The sequence below is a fragment of the Salvelinus fontinalis genome, chromosome 12 (assembly GCF_029448725.1).
Source record: "Salvelinus fontinalis isolate EN_2023a chromosome 12, ASM2944872v1, whole genome shotgun sequence".
Taxonomy (NCBI): Eukaryota; Metazoa; Chordata; class Actinopteri; order Salmoniformes; family Salmonidae; genus Salvelinus; species Salvelinus fontinalis.
The window spans coordinates 19929453-19953932 of record NC_074676.1 but is presented as its reverse complement, the minus strand read 5'-3'; the positions used below and the strand labels follow the sequence as shown (position 1 = coordinate 19953932).

The 24480-nt window shown below is 43.9% G+C and overlaps 1 protein-coding gene across 4 annotated transcripts in view; it reads left to right on the top strand.

Moving 5' to 3' along the window:
- Positions 1-3899: 3899 nt before the first annotated feature.
- Positions 3900-24480, top strand: part of LOC129866934 (ELKS/Rab6-interacting/CAST family member 1-like) — a 30468-nt gene continuing 9887 nt past the window's right edge. For 2 of the 4 annotated variants that reach the window (XR_008761553.1, XM_055939981.1), the window contains exons 1-15: positions 3900-4103; positions 9904-10675; positions 10922-11110; positions 17032-17323; positions 17414-17541; positions 17696-17770; positions 17852-18007; positions 18300-18467; positions 18624-18791; positions 18915-19052; positions 19975-20115; positions 22423-22563; positions 22657-22850; positions 23079-23090; positions 23334-23469. Coding sequence is in view for 2 of the 4 variants with exons in the window: in XM_055939981.1 (XP_055795956.1) it covers positions 10130-10675; positions 10922-11110; positions 17032-17323; positions 17414-17541; positions 17696-17770; positions 17852-18007; positions 18300-18467; positions 18624-18791; positions 18915-19052; positions 19975-20115; positions 22423-22563; positions 22657-22850; positions 23079-23090; positions 23334-23469 (2484 nt within the window). In the remaining 2 variants the exon portion in view is untranslated. The remainder of the gene's footprint in view (positions 4104-9903; positions 10676-10921; positions 11111-17031; positions 17324-17413; positions 17542-17695; positions 17771-17851; positions 18008-18299; positions 18468-18623; positions 18792-18914; positions 19053-19974; positions 20116-22422; positions 22564-22656; positions 22851-23078; positions 23091-23333; positions 23470-24480) is intronic. The other 2 variants (XR_008761554.1, XM_055939982.1) reach the window with 1 other exon arrangement.

The window sequence follows — 24480 nt, the reverse complement described above, 5'->3', positions numbered from 1 at the left end:
GCCCTGTCCAAAACTGCGACTGCTGCTTCGGAAAGACACGAAGACCCGGCGTAAACCTTTTGATGATGAAAAAATAAACAAGAGCACCCCCTTCAGGTGAAAATTAAATGTAGGCAGAGTTTTAGAATGCTTAATGTTCCGTTATCTATATATCATGACACGTTTGTGATAATGTAGAATAGAAAATCACACAAGACAACAATGACAAAACGGGACAAAACAAACCAAGAATTTGAGTAGACATTGTACAGGGAAAGTTCAATCGCTTTTGGTTCAAGGGACAGTGGACTTGAGGCCTCACTTTTATCATAAGGGCCTCTAGTCACTTCGTAGGTCGAATTCGTTGTTTTTTTCAATATGGCCCATGCGGTGATTGAGTTTGACACCCCTGCTTTAGAAAGTTGGGTTGCCTCCAATGATTTATATATACACTAGATCAGGGGTTCCCAAACTTTTTAACTCGGGGTCCCCCTTTCAGCACTGGGGAACATCCCGTACCACGCCTGCGCGCACAAGCACTGTTCATGACACAAACTGTTAACAGCCCTCGTTGGTGGAGAGAATTTTGAAGGTTTCAAGTTTAATTCCTACAATTCTACACATTTTGTCATGGGGTGCAAAGAAAATGTTGCAACTGTGAAGCACATTTTCTTGCAATTCTATACCATGTCTAATTTGTATTAATTTGATATTTGAGTGACAAAAGAATTACAACAATATCTATGGGCTGAACAACCTAAATAAAAAAACGTTTGCTGACATGGGCTAGTTGATGACAAGTTATAAAAAGCTCTCTAAGGTATGCAATGACTAACATGACAAGAGGAACTGATGACGCACTACCCAATTTTGAAATGGCACCTTGTGCATTCTCAGGGGTGCGTTCTCAAGTATGCGTACTTAGTCCCCTCCTGTACTCCCTGTTCACTCATGACTGCATGGCCAAGCACGACTCCAACACCATCATTAAGTTTGCTGACGACACAACGGTGATAAGCCTGATCACCAACAACCATGAGACAGCCTATAGGGAGGAGGTCAGAGACCTGGCAGTGTGCTACCAGGACAACAACCTTTCCCTCAACGTGATCAAGACAAAGGAGCTGATCGTGGACTATAGGAAAAGGAGGGCTGAGCACACCCCCATTCTCATCAACAAGGCTGTAGTGGATCAGGTTGAGAGCTTCAAGTTCCTTGGGGTCCACATCACCAACAAACTATCATGGTCCAAACACACCATGACAGTTGTGAAGAGGGCACCACAATGCCTATTTCCCCTTAGGAGACTGAAATGATTTGGCATGGGTCCTCAGATCCTCAAAAAGTTCTACAACTGCACCATTGACAGCATCCTGAGTGGTTACATCACCGCCTGGTATGGCAACTGCTCGGCATCCAACCGCAAGGAGCTACAGGCCATCATTGTAAATAAGAATTTGTTCTTAACTGACTTGCCTAGGTAAATAAAAGGTTAAATAAAAAATTAAATAAAAATACAGAGGGTAGTGCGTGCGGCCCAGTACATCACTGGGGCCAAGCTTCCTGCCATCAGGACCTCTATACCAGACGGTGTCAGAGAAAGGCCCTAAAAATGGCCAAAGGCTCCAGCCAACCTACTCATAGACTGTTCTCTCTGCTACCACACGGCAAACGGTACCGGAACGCCAATTCTAGGTCCAAAAGGCTTCTTAACAGCTTCTACTCCCAAGCCATAAGACTGCTGAACAGCTAATCAAATGGCTACCTGAAATATTTGCATTGAGCCCGCCCCCATTTTATTTACTCTTCTGCTACTCACTGTTTATTAACTGTGCACAGTCACTTTACCCCTACCTACATGTACCGTACCAGTCAAAAGTTTAGACACGCCTACACATTCAAAGGGTTTTCTTTATTTTAAAATATTTTCTACATTGTAGAATAATAGTGAAGACATCAACACTATGAAATAACACATATGGAATTATGTAGTAACCAAAAAAGTGTTAAACAAATAAAAATATATTTTATATTTGAGATTCTTCAAAGTAGCCACCCTTTGCCTTGATGACAGCTTTGCACGCTCTTGGTATTCTCTCAACCAGCATCATCTGGAATGCTTTCCCAACAGACTTAAAGGAGTTCCCACATATGCAGAGCACGTGTTGACTGCTTTTCCTTCACTCTGTGGTCCAACTCATCCCAAACCATCTCAATTGGGTTGAGGTTGGGTGATTGTGGATGCCAGGTCATCTGATGCATCACTCCACCCCTCTCCTTCTTGGTCAAATAGCCCTTAAACAGCCTGGAGGTGTGTTGGGTCATTGTCCTGTTGAAAAACAAATGATAGTCGCACTAAGCTCGAACCAGATGGGATGGAGTATCGCTGCAGAATGCTGTGGCAGCCAAGCTGGTTAAGTGTGCCTTTAATTCTAAATAAATCACAGACCATCACACCATGTCCTCCATGCTTCACGGTGGGAATCACACATGCCGAGATCATCCATTCAACTACCCTGTGTCTCACAAAGACACGGAGGTTGGAACCAAAAATCTCAAATTTCGACTCATCAGACCAAAGGACAGATTTCCACCGGTCTAATATCCATTACTCGTGTTTCTTGGCCCAAGCAAGTCTCTTCTTATTATTGGTGTCCTTTAGTAATGGTTTCTTTGCCACAATTCGACCATGAATGTAATGGCTTCCGTCGGTAGAAGGAGAGGAGGACCAAAGCGCAGCGTGGTATGTAGAGCCTCCCGGGTGACGCAGTGGTCTAGGGCACTGCATCGCAGTGCTAGCTGCGCCACCAGAGTCTCTGGGTTCGCGCCCAGGCTCTGTCGCAGCCGGCCGCAACCGGGAGGTCCGTGGGGCGACGCACAATTGGCATAGCGTCGTCCGGGTTAGGGAGGGTTTGGCCGGTAGGGATATCCTTGTCTCAGCTATGGACAACGAACACAATTGCATTTTATTGATGGCAATTTGAATGCACAGATATACCGTGACGAGATCTTGAGGCCCAATGCAAGGCCTATTTTTAAGCTATTTGTGACCAACAGATGCATACCTGTATTCCCAGTCATGTGAAATCCATAGATTAAGGCCTAATGTATTCATTTCAATTGACTGATTTCCTCATATGAACTGTAACTTAGTAAAATATTTGAAATTGTTTCATGTTGCGTTTATATTTTTGTTCAGTATATTTTATGGAAAATAGTATTACCATGCGGCTCAGATTACTGTTCGATTTAAACTGGGAAGGCCTCCCTCACCGGTTTTGCCCCCTTACGTTACGGGCCATAGCCCAGTGCAACACGGGCTAGCTCAACAGAATCCCCTCAGTGCCTCAGCATCAGTTGAGTCGACCCCCTCTATCTTACTCTTTCTGGTTTTTCAGATGGCCATTTTAACCTGCCCTAACAAGCAGTTCATGAGGCAGTCCATCTGCCTGTTTGCCACGCTGTACTTGGGCCCCCCAACGTACAGCTGCAGGGTCCGCTCCATGCCCAGCCCCTCACACCATCTATCTAGGCCCATGAGCGAGAGATAGAAGGAGAGAGAGTTAAACAAAATGTCAAATAAGATGTACCTAGCATAGGTCTAGACCTATCCAAGAAGAATGCCCACTGGCTTCATAACCAAACCGAGGAATTATGTCAGGTATCAAACATCTGACTCAAACATTTATTTAAAGGAAATTAATTCATTTTTACCATCCTCCTCTTGGTGATTGCAACCCTAAAATTGGTTCTCAAACACTTTAGGCCTATCTGTTGAAACAGTTCTAGGCTACACAAAATAACACACTTAGGTAAAAAGGCTAGTAAATTAATTGTAAAGTAAACGGACTTTCTGTACGTTATGGTATGTCGTCGGGAACACGCCTTTGGGATTAAAGTGTAGCGATGACAGTCGTGAACGCGCATCGCGGGCTTGACGTCACTGAAGCGCCCAGGCTCTCCAGAGCGAGAGCCGCTGGTTGTGTTGGCAAAAAATATGGGAAAATTAGATAGAGGTATGCTGGGGAAATAATGGAAAATGTCCGTAATGTAGCCGTTTTCCATTTGACGCAGGATACAACAAACTGACTTGACTGACCCCCATCAGACAGAGCTACAGCACGGTAGGCTAGTTCACTCTATAAGTGATTTTCGTCATCATTGTGTTCATTTCTAAGGATTCTGCTTGACCATATCATATTTATGAATATGTATGCATCAGAATATTATGACATTTTTGGCAAAGAAAATAACGGCATTATTGTTAGTTTTTTTTAGGGGGGAGCAAATTTCTTTAAATGAAGGAAAACCCCGTAAATGATGTTCAGCTCTACAGCAATGGAGGAGGAAAAGAAAGGGACATTTGAGAGGGAGCGATTGGGTGGACCCTGTATTTAACGAATATATATATTTTTAGATGTTGTCCATTACTAAAGATTTTAGACGTCTTGCCACCCAAGTTGACAATCGTATTACCTTCAGACCATTTATCAGTTTTGTTAGCAGTCTATCTTGCATCCATGAGGTTTTTATTCCCCAATGTTTAAATGGCCAGCCCTTTCAGTCATAGCTAACGTAGCGAACAAGAAACAATGTAGCACACTACCTTGCGCGATATAGGCTAGTGCAAGATCCATCCATCTACATTCAATTTCGGAACAGTGTTACATTGCAATATTTTTTTTTGCGATATTGCAGCAAAACGTTACATTGTAACGCTTGATAAGTCACAATAGCGTCATATTTGCTTTTAGCTAGGCTGCCATTTGAAACTCCTACTAGCTATGGATACATTTATGAGGAGTCTACAATCGAAATGGTCCGTGGTGAAATGTATCACGGATAAAGATAGTAAGTGGGGTTTCTTAGGAAATTCTGTACTATCGGTCGCATTTTTGGGCCCACAACTCGCAGTCATTTGATACAATTGAAAAGGGGCGCTCCTCCCTACATTAGCCAGGTGACGTGACACATACAGTACCATAACGTACCAGCGTCCCTACATGAAATTCTATCTTTGACGCTGAACGTAAGGGAAAAAAATCTAAATTATCTATACAAAACGGTCTTTGCAGAGCCTACTATTGAACTGTAGGTGTAGCGGATTTCACATATGTATTGATACAACTGTCCATTCATTCATAGGAGCAATAGGCCTACAATAACACGGCGATATGGGAATTATTCCATAGTAGCCTTTATACATTGGCTAGTAGAAATAAAAATGTTCAACTAACCTGTTCTTGCCTATACTTTATTCGTCTATTGGGAAGAAACGTATTTTACATGTACGTGGTCAGTTGCAGGTGGTTCTCAAAAAATCTGAGAATATTCAGAAAGATAGTGAAATTCATATTTTTCCAACAAGTAACGTTAAGGAGTTCCCTCCTTTAATCATTAGGACATCTTGCATTTCCCAAAATATTTTCAGGAACAAGTCGGCGAGAAGTCGGAGCAAAACAGGAAAAATAACATACTTGCTTTATGAAACATAATACACAACATCCGGTACTAGCATTAGCCACTGTAGCATGGTGGGGGAAAAGGGTGTTTCATAAAGAAAGTATGCATATTTTCCCCGTTTCTTTTTGCCTTCTCGCCATTAAGTCGAATGAAGGCGAAAACCAACGCATTTGCAGCCTTGAAGGGACAATGTTTTATGTACGAACCGGTCCAAGGGGGATACGAGTGTATAGCTGGCTGCATACATTCCCTTTGAATGGTAAGATGACATGACTCTATCGACATCGTTTCTATGCGACACAGCCGTGGCCATGTGTAGAAAGAAGTAGATGACAGTGCAACCAAAACAAAAATCAACACAAATGCAAGAGGGGCGCCCTAAAGCTCAAGTGTGAGTGCTACGCCACTGCTTATAAGTTAATTTATTTGCCACATCTTAGATAGTTATCTCCAGTTCAGGGTTCCAGCTATATGGTTTGCTAACGTTCTATCTAAGTGGCAAGCTTGCTAGATCAAGTGTCTTGGTTACAGCAAATCCCTCTTGGATCAAGATCTCTGCTGCCTAAATTAGTTTTGTGTGCACTACTGGTAATACTGTATACCCTGGTTTGGTAAAGGAATGGTATGAATATCTGGATACCGCCCAACCCTATTTCTCACTCCATACAAAATGTGGATTTGACAATTTTTCTTTATATTCTCTTGTTTTTGGAGAACCGCCTGCAACTGAGCACAGACAAGATACATGCTTTGTTCTCGATTCGGTAGAAAAGTGTATCGGCTAAAACAGGTTCATAGAAAAATTGCTTTAAACACTTTTTACTAGCCACGGTATAATGGCTACTATGGAATAATTCCCATATCACTGTTTTAATGGATATCTACACCCAGTTGGTGGGCTGTCTATATGGGAATTTCTTACTGGACACGCTCAAAGCATCTGCCAAAATGCATTGGCCCTTTGAAAAACCTTAGAGCGGGTTTTATTGCAAGATTATGCCTATGGTTGGTAGTCTGGTTTCCACTCTGGTTTCTCCTTTAGTCAGCTTGTCTTTGTTGTATTTGGAAAGGCAACAATGTAGTGTTGTTGAATGCAGAAACATGAGTATGACCTCTTCTGGAGTGTATGGTACAGACTCATCTAGAGTCTGCTTCTTCCTAGTTCCTGCCTACTAAGTTTTCTTTTCTTGCCACTATACCCTCTGCTTGCTCTTTGGGGGTTATGGTCTGCATAGTTGTGACATTTGAGGTACTCATCCTACACACTTGGTGTAGGGACCCTGGATGTACAGTCGTGGCCAAAGTTTTGAGAATGACACAAATATTAATTTTCACAAAGTCTGCTGCCTCAGTTTGTATGATGGCAATTTGCAAATACTCCAGAATGTTATGAAGAGTGATCAGATGAATTGCAAAGTCCCTATTTGCCATGCAAATGAACTGAATCCCCCAAAAACATTTCCACTAAATTTCAGCCGTGCCACAAAAGGACCAGCTGACATCATGTCAGTGATTCTCTCGTTAACACAGGTGTGAGTGTGGACGAAGACAAGGCTGGAGATCACTCTGTCATGCTGATTAAGTTCGAATAACAGACTGGAAGCTTCAAAAGGAGGGTGGTGCTTGGAATCATTGTTCTTCCTCTGTCAACCATGGTTACCTGAAAGGAAACACGTACCATCATCATTGCTTTGCACAAAAAGGGCTTCACAGGCAAGGATATTGCTGGCAGTAATATTGCACCTAAACCAACCATTTATCGGATCATCAAGAACTTCAAGGAGAGCGGTTGTTGTGAATTTTCAATTGTTGTGAAGAAGGCTTCAGGGCGCCCAAGAAAGTCCAGCAAGCTCCAGGACCGTCTCCTAAAGTTGATTCAGCTGCGGGATCGGGGCACCACCAGTACAGAGCTTGCTCTGGATTGGCAGCAGGCAGGTGTGAGTGCATCTGCACGCACAGTGAGGCGAAGAATTTTGGAGGATGGCCTGGTGTCAAGAAGGGCAGCAAAGAAGTCACTTCTCTCAAGGAAAAACATCAGGGACAGACAAATATTCTGCAAAAGGTACAGGGATTGGACTGCTGAGGACTGGGGTAAAATCAGTTTCTCTGATGAATCCCCTTTCCGATTGTTTGGGGCATCCGGAAAAAAGCTTGTCCGGAGAAGACAAGGTGAGCGCTACCATCAGTCCTGTGTCATGCCAACAGTAAAGCATCCTGAGACCATTCATGCGTGGGGTTGCTTCTCAGCCAAGGGAGTGGGCTCACTCACAATTTTGGCTAAGAACACAGCCATGAATAAAGAATGGTACCAACACATCCTCCGAGAGCAACTTCTCCCAACCATTCAGGAACAGCATGATGGAGCACCTTGCCATAAGGCAAAAGTGATAACTAAGTGGCTCAGGGAACAAAACATCGATATGTTGGGTCCATGGCCAGGAAACTCCCCAGACCTCAATCCCATTGAGAACTTGTGGTCAATCCTCAAGAGGCGGGTGGACAAACAAAAACCCACAAATTCTGACAAACTCAAAGCATTGATTATGCAAGAATGGGCTGCCATCAGTCAGGATGTGGCCCAGAAGTTAATTGACGGCATGCCAGGGCGGATTGCAGAGGTCTTGAAAAAGAAGGGTCAACACTGCAAATATTGACTCTGCATCAACTTCATGTAATTGTCAATAAAAGCCTTTGACACTTATGAAACGCTTGTAATTATATTTCAGTATTCCATAGTAACATCTGACAAAAATATCTAAAGACACAGAAGCAGCAAACTTTGTGACATTAATATTTGTGTCATTCTCAAAACATTTGGCCACGTCTGTACAGTACCAGTCAAAAGTTTGGACACACCTACTCATTCAAGGATTTTTCTTCATTTTTACTATTTTCTACATTGTAGAATAGTAGTGAAGACATCAAAACTATGAAATAATAAAAATATATTTTATATTTGAGATTCTTCAAAGTAGCCACCCTTTGCCTTGACAGCTTTGTACACTCTTGGCATTCTCTCAACCAGCTTATTGAGGTAGTCACCTGGAATGCATTTAAATTAACAGGTGTGTCTGTTTTAAAGATAATTTCTGGAATTTATTTCCTTAATGCGTTTGAGCCAATCAGTTGTGTTGTGACAAAGTAGGGGTGGTATACAGAAGATACCAATTCCATGTTATGGCAAGAACAGCTCAAATAAGCAAAGAGAAACAACAGTCCATCGTTACTTGAAAACATGAAGGTCAGTCAATACGGAAAATTTCAAGAACTTTGAACAATTCTTCAAGTGCAGTTGCAAAAAACCATCAAGCGCTATGATGAAACTGGCTCTCATGAGGACCGCCACAGGAAATTAAGACCCAGAGTTACCTCTGCTGCAGAGGATATGTTCATTAGAGCTCCCAGCAAATTGCAATCCAAATAAATGCTTCACAGAGTTCAAGTAACAGACACATCTCAACATCAACTGTTCAGAGGAGACTGCTTGAATCAGGCCTTCATGGTCGAATTGCTGCAAAGAAACCACTACAAAAGGACACCAATAATAAAAAGAGATTTGCTTGGGCCAAGAAGCACGAGCAATGTACATTAGACCGATGTAAATCTGTCCTTTGGTCTGAGTCCAAATTTGAGATTTTTGGTTCCAACCTCCGTGTCTTTGTGAGACGCAGAGTAGTTGAACGGATGATCTCCGTATGTGTGGTTCTCACCGTGAATCATGGAGCTGCGGGTGCTTTACTGGTGACACTGTCAGGTGATTTAATTAGCATTCAAGACACACTTAACCAGCATGGCTACCACAGCATTCTGCAGCGATACGCCATCCCATCTGGTTTGCGCTTAGTCCCACTGTCATTTGTTTATCAACAGGACAATTGTGTGCTGCCCTATGGGACTCCCAATCACGGCCGGTTGTGATACAGCCTGGAATCTAACCAGGTTCTGTAGTGACGCCTCTAGCACTGAGATGCAGTGCCTTAGATCGCTGCGCTACTTGGGAATGAAGGAAAAGCAGCCAACAAGTGCTCCGCATATGTGGGAAGTGGGAACTTCTTCAAGACCGTTGGAAAAGCATTCAAGGTGAAGTTGGTTGAGTGAATGCCAAGAGTGTGCAAAGCTGTAATCAAGGCAAAGGGTGGCTATTTAGAAGAATCTCAAATATAAAATATAGTTTGATTTGTTTAACACTTTTTTTGTTACTACATGATTCCATATGTATTATTTCATAGTTTTGATGTCTTCACTATTATTCTACAATGTAGAAAATATTAAGAAATAAAGATAAACCCTTGAATGAGTAGGTGTGTCCAAACTTTTGACTGGTACTGTATGTTAGGGATATTCAACTTGTTCCTCATTTCATGCATCATGGCTAGACCGATATTACAGTAAAGCAGCGACGGTATGCTTTTGCCTTTCGGTGTATGAACTTTCTCATTTAGCCAACTCTGTTCCTTCCAGATCAGTCTCCTGTGTATCGACCCTCTGAATGGTCGTTATCTAACTCCAAGAGCAGCTGTCACTCAGTCCCTTCTGAGATCGAGAGAGCGCTCAGCTGTTTCACATGAAACAAGCGCTCACTTACTTCAGTTGAGTCTGTTACACACTAGACAAGGCTACATCTCCACGTTTCGGACACTGCACCTCTTCCCACCATCCAGCCGTCCACTCCTCTGCTTCAGCAAACATGTACGGCAGCGCCCGTTCCGTTGGCCGAGCTGATGCCAACCACAGCGGAGGAGGGAGAGATGGGGGGAGCAGCCAGGGTTCTGGGCGCTCCCCTCGTCTCCCCCGCTCACCACGGATGGGCCACCGTCGCACCAACAGCACGGGGGGCAGCGGAGGATGTCCAGGCGGAGCGGGGGGTAAGACCCTCTCCATGGAGAACATCCAGTCCCTCAATGCAGCCTACGCCACCTCAGGACCCATGTACCTGAGCGACAACGAGGTCGCCATGTCCGACCGCGTTAACAAGAGTGGTCGGGAGATGACCACAATGGGGCGACAGAGAGTGACATACGGGTCGAGGGCAAGCGCAGGTGGGGGTGGAGGCGTGGCAGCCAGCACGCCAAACATCGCCACGTCGGCCCCAGCCAACGCTGGGCTCCCTGGGGGTATGATGGCAGGTGACTCCCTGGCTTTTGGAGATCACCACATGGCCTCTACGGTGCCCCACTCCCTCAGACAAGCCCGGGACAACACCATACTGGACCTGCAGGCCCAGCTCAAAGAGGTCAGTAGCCCCAGTTGCAGCTATCTAATTTACTTATTTGCATATTTTAGTGAGATTGGAAGCTGTGATGTCATAAGGACATTTTGCAATGACACGCTTGACATGACCGTATTTTGAGCAGCGCATCCAGTTGGACTTTTACGGAGTGTCTGCCATACAAAGGTTTGTGTGAGAACGATTCGGTGCAGAGTGTGTGAGTGAAAGTCAGATTGTATGTTTGACTGACTGAGTCTCCTGGTCCCTCAGGTACTGCGTGAGAACGAGTTGCTGTGTCGTGAGGTGGAGGTGAAGGAGAGCAAGCTGAGTTCCTCCATGAACTCCATAAAGACCTTCTGGAGCCCTGAGCTGAAGAAGGAGAGAGCCCTAAGGAAGGACGAGGTGTCCAAGATCACTGTCTGGAAGGAACAATACCGCGTGGTGCAAGACGAGACACAGGTTGGTGTGGGTGATATTTTTCATCCATGTAATTGTTAAAGAAAGAATTGGGGGTTAGATAATCTGATCCCAGATTTGTGTTTAGGGGCAATTTACTACCACGAGCAAAGGGCAGGTTAGAGCCTATTGGCTGTGTGTGTGACAGGGGAGAGACGTAGGCTCTAACCTATCCTGTAGCTATCGGCTGTGTGTGTCTGGGGGAGGATGTGTAGCTTTAGCAACATCAGCTAATCCTCTTATATGCAGCTATGTGCTCATGCTACATACTGCAGATGAAAGAGGGGTGTTAGTTTAATGGCTGCATAAGTCTGTACACAACATCCCCCTTTTGTTAAAGGAATGGGAGGATGTAGTGAGCAGATATGAGAGGAAACCTGTGAAAAATGAGCTTCAGATTGAGCTAGGGGGATGTTACAACGCTACTGTACTGTACCTGCCTTAGAGAGAAAATAAATAATGGAAACAGCAGAACAGCCTCTTGGGGATAAGACATAAAGTAAATAGCAGGCTCTTGGGAAAAGCATATAAAAGCAAGCGTTTAGTCCCCCCCCCCACCCCCCTGTGTGTGTGTGTGTGTGTGTGTGTGTGTGTGTGTGTGTGTGTGTGTGTGTGTGTGTGTGTGTGTGTGTGTGTGTGTGTGTGTGTGAGAGAGAGAGAGCTTTTAGTTTCCTCACATTGGTGTCTTATGTGGTGACGGCTCACAACTCGGCATACGGAAGACGAACTTGCTAATCAGAGACCAAGGGCTCTATTTTTGGCTGCCGCTACGGCGGTGCGAGTACCAAGCACACGTTAGTTTGCATTTTCAGCATGTAAAAACTGGCCCCATGCACCAGGTTCATGCCTAATATCAGCTCACTTGTGCTGAGGTGGGAGAGATGGCAATATTTGAGGTGTGTCCTTGAAAACAAGCACAAAACGGAATTTAATGCGGCGCATATCGGAAGATTTAAGACCAATGAAAAGCAGGTAGCTCTTAGCGGTAACGCGGTTGGTAAGGGCATGGATTTTGTGAGCGGAAGGGCAACCAATCTAGCCGTGACGCACAGTGCCCTTATGCTCATTGAACAGGAGAGGGGATGTGCTTTTTGTTCCGGTAACCCTCGGGGCGGTAGGTAGCCTTGTGGTTAGAGCATTGAAAGGTTGCTGGATCGAATCCCCGAGCTGACAAGGTAAAAATCTGTCGTTCTGCCCCTGAACAAGGCAGTTTACCCACTTCCTTAGTAGGCCGTCATTGTAAATAAGAATTTGTTCTTAACTGACTTGCCTATTTAAATAAATAAAGGTTAAATAAATACAATAATAAACCAAGCATATAGCCTCCCCTCAATTAATGCTGCTTTCAAGCCTGAAAGGGTTTGACTCGTGAGACTGCTTTGAAATGAATCTTAATCTCCAACGCTTTATTCAAATATCAAGTTTGGGAGCAGCAAAACAGTGAGTGAACGTCCCCTTTTTATGTATTGTGTAGGCCTACATTATTTTAGCCAGCTCTCGTTTTGGGTGTGCATAAACCACCTCCAAATAGGCTACCTGTGTCCATATGCCCATCACGAAACGAGATATGAGATGATGCTGGTGCCCCTTGTGTTTAGAACTTATTTTCCTCGAACAATTGCTTGTTTTCAATTTCACATGATTAAAAACCATTCCCTCCGTAGGCTACCCTTACCCTAGACCTATACGCTGTAACAAAGGCTGGTTCAACAGCCATCCTTCATGTCTTTTTTATCCTGTTGGTTTTATGATATCATGGTTCTGACCCCAAGTTATTTAGAAATATTGTTGTAAAAAAAACAAAACAGTGATTTTGTTTTAATTTGATTAAAAAACCAACTTATTAGAATGATTCACCGTCCTAGCTTTGTGATGAGATCGTCCAGCTCACATGCAGTGGAATTTAGGAACCGTCTGCTATTTCTGGAGAAGTGTGAATTCCATCTGTAAAATGGCTCCATTATGTTTCTAAAACATATTTGGGAGCAGTTTAACGGTTGACATTCTCTTTATATTGGAGTTTTGTCCAGGATGTGTGTAAAACCTTCCATTGTCTGCATTGCCTTATATTATGCTCATGGGAACAATTATGGTGCCTGTAACTATATTTATGCATAGCCTATTTTAAAACAAGTTTTGATTTTAATTTAATTAAAATGTTTTGCTCTTTTTAGGCCTTATAGTGAATTCAATCTTGCTTATTGACTTCGTTTGGCATGTCCTTGGCTCAGACATAATGCAATTTACAGTAGTCTTATCCCCTGATTCAGAGGGGTTGGGTTTGTATTATGTATTTATTTATAGACAACAATAATTTTTTTGACCTTACGAATTCAAAAGTACAATTCTTGTCTTTCATAATTCGGTGTCAGCGTTTGTTGCTGGCATGTCATCCCTAAGTTTGCTTATCTTGCCAATGGAAAAAGTAATTAAGTAGTTTACGATATCAGTGGGCTTTGTGATGAATGAGCCATTTGATTCAATGAATGAAGGAGCCGAGTTGGCTTTTTTCCAAAAATGTCATTTAAGGTGCCCCAAAGCTTTTTACTATCATTCTTTATATAATGTATCTTTGTTTCATAGTGTAGTTTCTTTTTCTTTAGTTTAGTCACATGATTTCTTAATTTTCAGTATGTTTGCCAATCAGTTGGGCTGCCAGACTTAATTGCCATACCTTTTGCCTCATCCCTCTTAACCATACAATTTTTTCTCATCAATCCAAGGGGATTTAACAGTTTTTACAGTCATTTTCTTAATGGGTGCGTGGTTATTAGTAACTGGAATAAGTAGTTTTATAAATGTGCCAAGTGCAGCGTCTGATTGCTCTTCAGACCAGCAAATATTCTTTACATCATCAACATATGAATCACAACAAAACTTGACCTCTTATACACTATATTAGTCCCAGCCTTCGGAACTTTGGTTTTCCTAGATATGGCTATTATATTGTGATCACTACATCCATTGGATTTGGATACTGCTTTAAAGCAAATATCTGCAGCATTAATAAAGATATGATCAATACATGTTGATGATTTAATGCCTGTGCTGTTTGTAACCACCCTGGTAGGTTGACTGATAACCTGAACCAGGTTGCAGGCAATGGTTACAGTTTGAATTTTTTTCCTGAGTGGGCAGCTTGATGAAAGCCAGTCAATATTTAAATCACCCAGAAAATATATCTCTTTGTTGATATCACATACATTATCAAGCATTTCACACATGTTATCCAGATACTGACTGTTAGCACTTGGTGGTCTATAGCAGCTTCCCACAAGAATGGGCTTTAGGTGAGGCAGATGAACCTGTAGCCATATTACTTCAACGGTATTTAACATGAGGTCGTCTCTAATCTTTACAGGAATGTGGTTCTGAATATAGACAGTAACACCGCCGCCGTTGGCATTTCTGTCTTTTCGGTAGATGTTATAACCATGTGTTGCTACCACTAACATCAAAGGTATTATCTATGTGAGTTTCAGAAATTAATCAGAATATGAATGTCATCTGTTACAAGTTATTGACTTCATGGACCTTGTTTCTTAGGCTACATATGTTAATATGGGCTATTTTTAGCGCTTTTCTGGGTTGTTTGATTGTTTTTAATGCTTTACTGGGAAGCTTATCAGAGGTAGACTTACTCATGTTATTTACATTGGAGCTGATAGTGCAGGGTGAGCTGCATAAAGATGTCTTCCTACTAGGGCACATCGCCTCAGTGCTAACAGTGTAACTCTGGTTTATAGGCTCATGATTAAATGCGGAAGACACATTTCAGTTGGACAACTGACTATGTATCCCACTTTCCTTTCCCTATATTAGTAAGAATGCTATGTTTTAACAATATATTTCCATATTGAAGCCATTCAATTACTTAGAACAATGTGGACTGCAAACTTGGTCAACATATTATGCAGATGGGACAGGCCCACATTTTGTTTCTGTAGGCTATTTAACAAACTAGGCTATAAAAGACTAACATTCGAATTGGAGTTGATGACAACATGGTACATAAGACTGTAAATACACAAGTTGAAGCAACTGCATATTTAGCCAAGGAGCACATTCTGATTGGCCAGTGAGGGGTCAAGCCTCCAACTTATTTATTAATCAAAACTCCTACTTTAGCAGTCAATGGCATTTGATTCTTACCCCCTCCTGTCTCCTTTGGGGTTGTGCCAAGTTCAATTCCACATCAGGTGCTTTAAACACAGCTACCCACCTCTCTCTCTCCTGCTCTTCAGAGTGAGTGAGAGGAGACGCTGCCTCTGCGTTTAGGATAATGCTCAGCTCAGCACCCCATCACTGCGTGTGTATAATGTGTGAATGCTGGCAGGGGGATTTTCTGCACTCCAACCTTCTGTCATCGTGTGTGTGTTAACTAGCAACAGGATATTAACTGTATGAGAAATGGGGATCAATTCTGTTTCAGAACTAGTGTATTTAGGAAATCATCTATAATCCAGATGTCTGGAAAACATGGATGATTTTTCACTTCATGTTTTGGACTTCACTAATCAAATGAATGTATTTCCCCTCTGAACACTGGCATCCTGACATACGGCATGTCTTTAATGATTAATGGCCTGATCTGGATAATTTGGTGTTTCTTTTCCTGCCCATTATGCCTTGCTGAGTCACACACACACACACACACACACACACACTACGGGAGAGTGGCTGTGTGAGGGGGCTGACGGTTAGACGGACAGGGTAATTACCCAGATGCCTGTGCAGTGGGGGGCTGACAGTCTGAAAACAGCCATCTTTAAATTAGAGCACCCGCTGATTAGCCCTACAGTTGTGAGGCTACTGTAGGGCTAATCAGCGGGTGCTCTAATTTAAAGATGGCTGTTTTCAGACTGTCAGCCCCCTCACACAGCCACTCTCCTGGTGTGTGTGTGTGTGTGTGTGTGTGTGTGCGCGCATTGGTTGCAGCTCTTGTCATCCCAGTAGAAAATAGAAGACATTGATCCCCTTCATCCCCAGTGATAAGTGACTGCTATTAGTCTCAGAATGTGTGGTGAGCGCTGTAAAATGGCTGTCATCTTCCATCTCCTACAGTAGTACGACTGATACTCAGCTATTTAACATCGCCTGTTACTCACTAAACACCACTCCCCTCTCCACTCAGATACACCATTTGCCATGTCAGAATGTTAAAAATGCTTAATTGGCTCATATTAAAGTGGATGTATAATATATTTGCGGTAAGATAGGGAATGAATACAAATGGGAGGGAGGGATAAATATTTAAAGAGAGAGGGAGGGAGTGTCAGTGTTGATATGTTAGTGTTTATCGTATGTTTGACCCATATATAGCATTGCACTGCAGTGTGTTGTGCTGCAGAGCTTTGCTTACTGTGTGTGTGTTCTGTTTAGATCAGCTTGCTGTATCCAATCTCTTAAACGCCTCTCTGTTGTCTCTTCTCATGAGGGAGAGGAATGGAGCGAGGGATCAGTGAGTCAGACTTAGTCACTGGGTCTGGGAGGGGCGAGGAGGAGAGAAAGAGGATGAGGGAACGTGTGAGAGAAACGGGAGGGTGAGGAGGGGAGTGAAAGAGACAGAGCGAAGGAGAGCGCGAGTGGCAAAGGGATGGGGCGAGGGGTACAGACACGGACTTGTCTTTGTGCTGTTGTCTGAAACACCTCCCAGCTGATCCAAAGCAGAGAATAGAGCACAGCATTGTATTTCTGTCACATAGCTACTCTGTCAAAGAACTGTGGCAGTACAGGCTGCAAACAATGAATGCTGGCTGATTTTGCTTTTGCACTCTGTATTTCACTACATGGGAACGCCAGAATGTCCTGATTGAGTAGGTGGTATATTTGTTGCTGTACCCACCGATCCTTCTCTTCTCTCCCCTTTCCCACCCTTTTTGATACATATAACTTCTCCCCCTATCTCTTTGCTCTCTCTCTAGCACCTCCACATGACGGTCCAGGCCTTGCAGGATGAATTGAGGATCCAGAGAGACCTGAACCAGCTGCTCCAGCAGGACCCTGCCAGCCAGGGTCGCGAACTGGCTCTGAACTCTGAACCAACGGAGGAGAACTACCGGCGGCTTCATGGGGACCACGAGCGTCAGGCCAAGGAGCTGTTCCTGCTCAGAAAGACCCTGGAGGAGATGGAGCTGAGGATAGACACCCAGAAACAGACCCTGGGCGCCAGGGACGAGTCCATCAAGAAACTGCTGGAGATGCTGCAGAGCAAAGGTGGGTTACTGGGACACACACGCAGCGACCCATATTAGTAATTTTCCAATGTTAACGCATCTTCTAAATGACCATATTATTGTATTCCAGGGCCGTCGGCTAAGGCCTCAGAGGAAGACCAGGAGAGAACAAGGAGACTGGCTGATGCTGAAATGCACAGACACCATCTAGAGTCCCTACTGGACCAGAGAGACAGAGAGACGACTGCTCTACGAGAGGTGAGGGACACTGGGAGAGATGAGGAGGAGAGAGGGGAGACGGAGGAAGGTAACACATAGAGGGGCTTTAGTTGGGTCACAATATAAACCATTTGGGATTGAGTGTTGTGTAGTAGACAATGTGTGTGAGGTGTGACAACTTTGTTCTCTTTAGGAGCTGCATCGTCGATATGAGGGAACCCCAGAGTCCACCAAAACCAAGGCTCTCCAGACAGTCATCGACATGAAGGTACCCGTCTCTGTGTGTGGCTGTATCTGTAAGTGTGTTTATGTCTGTGGCTTAACCCCTTATCTCTCCGGTGTGTGTCAGGATGCTAAGATCAACTCTCTGGAGCGAGGTCTGAGGGACATGGAGGAGGAGGTGATGATGCTCAAGTCCAACGGCCTGCTGAGCTGTGAGGAGAGACAGGAGGATATGAAACAGATGGAGGTCTACCGCAGCCACACCAAGTTCATGAAGAACAAGGTTAGATGGTCACTTCCCCTCAGTTCCCATTGGTCTGAATTCAGTTGTCCTTGGTTCTGATAGGTCAGAATTCAGTTCCTTCCAATCAGCTCAATATCAATCTGTTCTATAGTTGTACGTGTTCTCATTATGTTCTCTTCATAGCCATGCACTCCTTCCTCTCCCTCTGCTCATCACCCGCTACTTCTCTACCATTCCTCTTCTCCCCTCTCCTGCTCTTGTTTTCCCTCTTCCTCCACCTCTGTCTTTCTCTCTCTCTCTCTCTCTCTCTCTCTCTCTCTCTCTCTCTCAGATGGACCAAGTAAAGCAGGACATGTCCAGGAAGGACACAGAGCTGCTAGGTTTACAGACCAAGCTGGAGACTCTGACCAACCAGTTCTCTGATAGCAAACAGCACATTGAGGTCCTCAAGGAGTCGCTGACCGCTAAAGAACAACGAGCTGCAATCCTACAGACGGAGGTACACACACACACACACACACACACACACACACACACACACACACACACACACACACACACACACACACACACACACACACACACACACACACACACACACACACACACACACACACAGAGCCAGTAGGCTGAGCGGTTCCCCTCTGCTGGCCAGGTGGATGCGTTGCGTCTGCGTCTGGAGGAGAAGGAGACCACGCTGAACAAGAAGAGTAAACAGATCCAGGAGACGTCTGAGGAGAAGGGGACGCTCAGCAGAGAGGTACACGACCTCAAGGACATGCTGGAGGTCAAGGAGCGCAAGGTCAACGTCCTGCAGAAGAAGGTGGAGCTTGACTATATATCACGCTGTATAATGCAATAGGATACAAAGTCATACAACGTCCTGTTTAGTAAGCGTTTTGTGTATGTTTTTTGTCTAGCTCACCTAATTGTGTGTGTGTGCCAGATTGAGAACCTGCAGGAACAGCTGAGAGACAAGGAGAAGCAGATGAGCAGCCTGAAGGAGAGAGTCAAGTCTCTACAGACAGACACCTCTAACACAGACACAGCTCTTAACACACTGGAGGAGTCCCTCGCCGAGAAGGTACACACACACACACACTAGAGTCCTACATTGGTCAGCCTGCCACATCAATTCCGATACCTACCTGACATCAGGACAGGTTGTTCTCCCCAAACCGACCCACGCGCTTAGTATTGTTCCCGAGAGCCGGTCCATTACCCGCCAAATTGCATCAATTTATTTAATTGTTTTTATGACTCCAGACAGTAGGCTATTCCTTTTCCCTGCTAGAATGAATTTGTCTGCATGTCTATTCAACAGTTGGATGAAAGAAACCATGCGGCACATTGATAACTCAAATAGCTTTGAAAAAGAGCCTTCTTACCTAAGGAAAGTTATAGGCTTAGCCTACATAACAAAACATGACCTTTGCATTCAATATTGTTTTGATTTTCAAATAGTTTAATTGAAACTTAAATAAATAATTGCCCGAATTTTTAATATAGACTACAAAAATACTTAAACCTTTACCAGCCATATTGGTCAAACGCAAATTATATGGCCAGTGTATGGTGAATGAAAGTCTGAATTGCGAAAGCCACTGCACGTGGACAAATTAAAGTTCTTCAGCCCCAATAACGGACAGTTCCCTGCTCCACACTCTCACTGTGGCTGAGTCTTGCACCGCTCACACAATGGAATTTACACCAATAAAACAAGCTGCTGGGTTTGTACAAATTGTATAAGCATGATTTAAAACATTTCCGACCCGCAATATAATTGTTCTGAACTGCGAGCCAACCCACGGGTTCAAGGAATGCTTTCATTCCACCCGCCAGCAGATTTTTTTGTTGTTATGGGTCACCCGTGGGGAACCGTCGGTACCCGATGCAGTGCTCAAACACACACACTGTCCAACTCCGGCAGAGACTCATGAGCAGTGCTGTTTCTGTCCGGGGTGTTTGTACTCTCATATGGGCTCCGAAATGACACACGTCTGTAGGAGCGCATCATCGAGCGTCTGAAGGAGCAGAGAGACAGAGACGACAGGGAGAAGACTGAGGAGATCGACAGCAACAAGAAAGAGCTGAAGGATCTGAAGGAGAAAGTCAGTCTGCTGCAGGGAGATCTGTCTGACAGAGAGGTACACACACACCCAAAATGTAGTGACACTGTTGACACTTTTGATTTTTTTCTTCATTATTATTATTTTTTCAAAACGCTATATCAACAAATGTTTCACATTTTGTTTTTGTTTTTTCATAAATGATTGCTTATGAGTACCTTCGTGTGTGTAAAATATTACAGATTTTTTTATTAAAAGATTAAGAATATTTTTTTGTTGGGAAAAACACTATATATCCATTGTTTAGCTGGAACGGAATGTTCATATCCTGTATATTTGGCTGTGATTCGTGGTTGTCTCACCTAGCTATCTTAAGATGCATGCACTAACTGTAAGTCTCTCTGGATAAGGGCATCTCCTAAATGACTAATGTCAAATGTAAATGTTTTACATAGAGGTCATATTACTGTATAGAATTATTATTTTTTAAATTGAAATATTGATGTCACAAATGTATCAACAAAACAAATGTAATGTAGTTATTTGTTCCATTTTACTATGTAAAACCTAGCAGTACTCCTTGTTTCCCTGAGAGTCATTTACACTGAGTGTACAAAACATTTCCATGACATAGACTGACCAGGTGAATCCAGGTGAAAGCTATGATCCCTTATTGATGTCACTTGTTAAATCCACTTCAATCAGTGTAGATGAAGGGGAGGAGACAGGTTAAAGAAGGATTTTAAAACCTTGAGACAACTGAGACATGGATTGTGTGTATCATTTAGAGCAGGGGTCGGGAACCTTTTTGACTAAGAGAGCCATGAAAGCAAATAATTTGGAAATTTATTTCAGTGAGAGCCATATAATATATTTTAAAAGTGAATTCAACTAAATGTCAGTATAATAAGCCTCTGAATTTGTCGAAGTGCCGCTTTACATTCGACCGTTTCATCGATGTAATTTTGTCATTGCAAATTAGACACACCGCAGAACCTGCTCTCTCCACAAAGGCGAATTCTTCGGTCCATTCGTCCTGAAATGTACGATACTCGTCATCTTTTTTTCTTTTCGCCATCTTCTTCGTCGAAGGGTTAGCTTTGAGCTAATGACCGAGCAGACTGATTCAAAAGGAGTCGTTTACCTGTTTTACCTAGCAACGGCCAACGTAGGCCAGTATCATTTAATTAAAATAATGGACAATTGCTCCTGCAGCCCTGAACAGGACATGAGCAGTGAAAAATCGATGGATGGATTAAAACAAGTGAGAATAGGCCTCCCGGGTGGCGCAGTGGTCTAGAGCACTGCATCGCAGTGCTAGCTGCGCCACCAGAGTCTCTGGGTTCGCGCCCAGGCTCTGTCGCAGCCGGCCGCGACCGGGAGGTCCGTGGGGCGATGCACAATTGGCTTAGCTTCGTCCGGGTTAGGGAGGGTTTGGCCGGTAGGGATATCCTTGTCTCATCGCGCTCCAGCGACTCCTGTGGCGGGCCGGGCGCAGTCCGCGCTAACCGAGGGGGGCGGGTGCACGGTGTTTCCTCCGACACATTGGTGCGGCTGGCTTCCGGGTTGGAGGCGCGCTGTGTTAAGAAGCAGTGCGGCTTGGTTGGGTTGTGCTTCGGAGGACGCATGGCTTTCGACCTTCGTCTCTCCCGAGCCCGTACGGGTGTTGTAGCGATGAGACAAGATAGTAATTACTAGCGATTGGATACCACGAAAATTGGGGAGAAAAGGGGAGAAAATGTTTTTTTTTTAATCGGCGAGCCAGATGCAATCATCAAAAGAGCCACACCTGGCTCGGGAGCCATAGGTTCCCGACCCCTGATTTAGAGGGTGAATGGGCAAGACAAAAGATTGAAGTGCCTTTTGAATGGGCATGGTAGTAGGTGCCAGGTGCGCCTGTTTTAGTGTGTCAAGAACTGCAACGCTGTGGGGGTTTTCACGCTCAACAGTTTCCCGTATGTATCAAGAATGGTCCACCACACCCAGCCAACTTGACACAACTGTGGAAAGCATTGGAGTCAACATCCCTGTGGAAAGCTTTCGACACCTTGTAGAGTCCATGCCCCGACAAATTGAGTGCAAAAGGCGGGGGTGCAACTCAATATTAGGAAGGTGTTCTTAATGTTTTGTACACTCAGTGTATGTAGCATTGAGCAAAAAAACATGATTATTTGTCTGAAATGAAACCATCAAGTGATAGACATGTATTTGTTTCAAACCTGTCATTGAACAACCCCATGCCATGATTAGATAGTGAAAAAACACACATCCCTTTCATAATTTCTTTAAACAATAAAAACTAATTTACCAACATTTCTGAAAATGGATATATAGCATTTTGGAATGAAACTCTTTCATTTATTAACCCCCTATTCCTCTCTCCAGACCAATCTGTTGGACCTAAAGGAGCATGCATCATCCCTGGCCTCCTCGGGGCTGAAGAAGGACTCCAAGCTGAAGAGTATGGAGATCTCTCTGGACCATAAGAAGGAGGAGTGTCTCAAACTGGAGAACCATCTTAAGAGGGTGAGATGTTGCCCCTAGACAATGATCTAAGGCCACTTTTACTTACTTGTCTGATCATAAAAAAGTAAAAAATTGGGCTGACTGTGTTTTCAGGCCCAGAATGCGACGTTGGAGGCCAAGGCGAACACAGAGCTGTCGGAACGCATCACCTCCCTGGAGCAGGAAGTGACCCGACACAGAGAAGATTCTGGCAAGGCTCAGGCGGAGGTGGACCGGCTGCTGGAGATCCTGAGAGAGATGGAGAATGAGAAGAACGACAAGGACCGCAAGATCAACGAGCTGGAGAAGTATGTGTATCTTTCTCTGACCCTGACTCCACTTGTTTGTGACTAACGCAGCCTCTGTAAACAGCAGTTTATCTATATACATGTGGACCTGGTCTAATGTAGGTGTTTTCTTCTGAAATACCACACGGTCCTCCTCTTCTCCTTCCTTTCATCTTGTCTTCCTGCTCTCTGAATCTGTTTCTCTTGCCTTCTTGTCTTTATGCTGGAACTCTCTTGTCTCCTCTCCAGTCAGTCCTCCAGGTTAGTAACATGTTCTCTGCTCTGTCTACTGGCTGGACTTCCTACCTTTCCCCCACCCCCACTCTCTTTTAATCTCAATTGCTTTTGCTCTCCCTTCCCTCTCACTTTCACCACTCTCTTCACTTTTCACTTCACCCCCCCTCTCTCTAACACCCTCTCCCTCTGTGATGCTTTAGTGTAATGAGTGTAACCTTATGGGAATGTCTTTAACCCAGTCCTCTTGTGTCCCATGGTGCCTTGCAGGCAAACCAAGGACCAGAGTAAGAAGGTGGCATCCCTGAAACATAAGGAGCAGGTGGAGAAGAGTAGGAATGCCCGACTGGTGGATGAAGCTAAAAAGAGAGAGGACAACATCTCAGAGAGCTCTCAACAGGTCAAGGTAAGGTGTGTGTGTGTGTGTGTGTGTGTGTGTGTGTGTGTGTGTGTGTGTGTGTGTGTGTGTGTGTGGGGGGGGGGGTCTATGGATGTGTGACTAATAACACTGGTAAAGAAAGCTCTTCTTGTTGCACAATTTTTTTTAACATACAGAACCAGTCAAAAGTTTGGACACACCTACTAATTCAAGGTTTTTAAAAAATATATATTTTATTTTCTACATTGTAGAATAGTAGTGAAGACATCAACACTATGAAATAACACATATGGAAGGATGTTTTAACCAAATAAGTGTTAAACAAATATATTTTAGATTTGAGATTCTTCAAAGTAGCCACTCTTTGCCTTGATGACAACTTTGCACACTCTTGGCATTCTCTCAACCAGCTTCATGAAGTAGTCACCTGGAATTCATTTCAATTAACGGCCTTGTTAAAAGTTAATTTGTGGAATTTATTTTCTTCTTAATGCGTTTGAGCCAATCAGTGTTGTGACAAGGTAGGGGTGGTAAACAGAAGATAGCCCTATTTGGTAAAAGACCAAGTCCATACTATGGCAAGTCAGCTCAAATAAGCAATGAGAAATGACAGTCCATTGTTACTTTAAGACATGGTCAGTCAATCTGGAAAATTTCAGGAATTGTAAAAGTTTCTTCAAGTGCAGTTGCAAAAACATCAAGTGATATGATGAAACTGGATCTCATGAGGTCCGCCACAGGAAAGGAAGACCCAGAGTTACCTCTGCTGCATGACCTCCAGGCTGTGTAAGGGTTATTTGACGAAGAAGGAGAGTGATGTAGTGCTGCATCAGATGACTTGGCCTTGACAATCACCTGACCTCAACCCAATTGAGATAGTTTGGGATGAGTTGGACCGCAGAGTGAAGGAAAAGCAGCCAACAAGTGCTCAGCATATGTGGGAACTCCTTCAAGACTGTTGGAAAAGCATTCCAGGTGATGCTGGTTGAGAGAATGCCAAGAGTGTGCAAAGCTGTCATCAAGGCAAAGGGTTGCTAC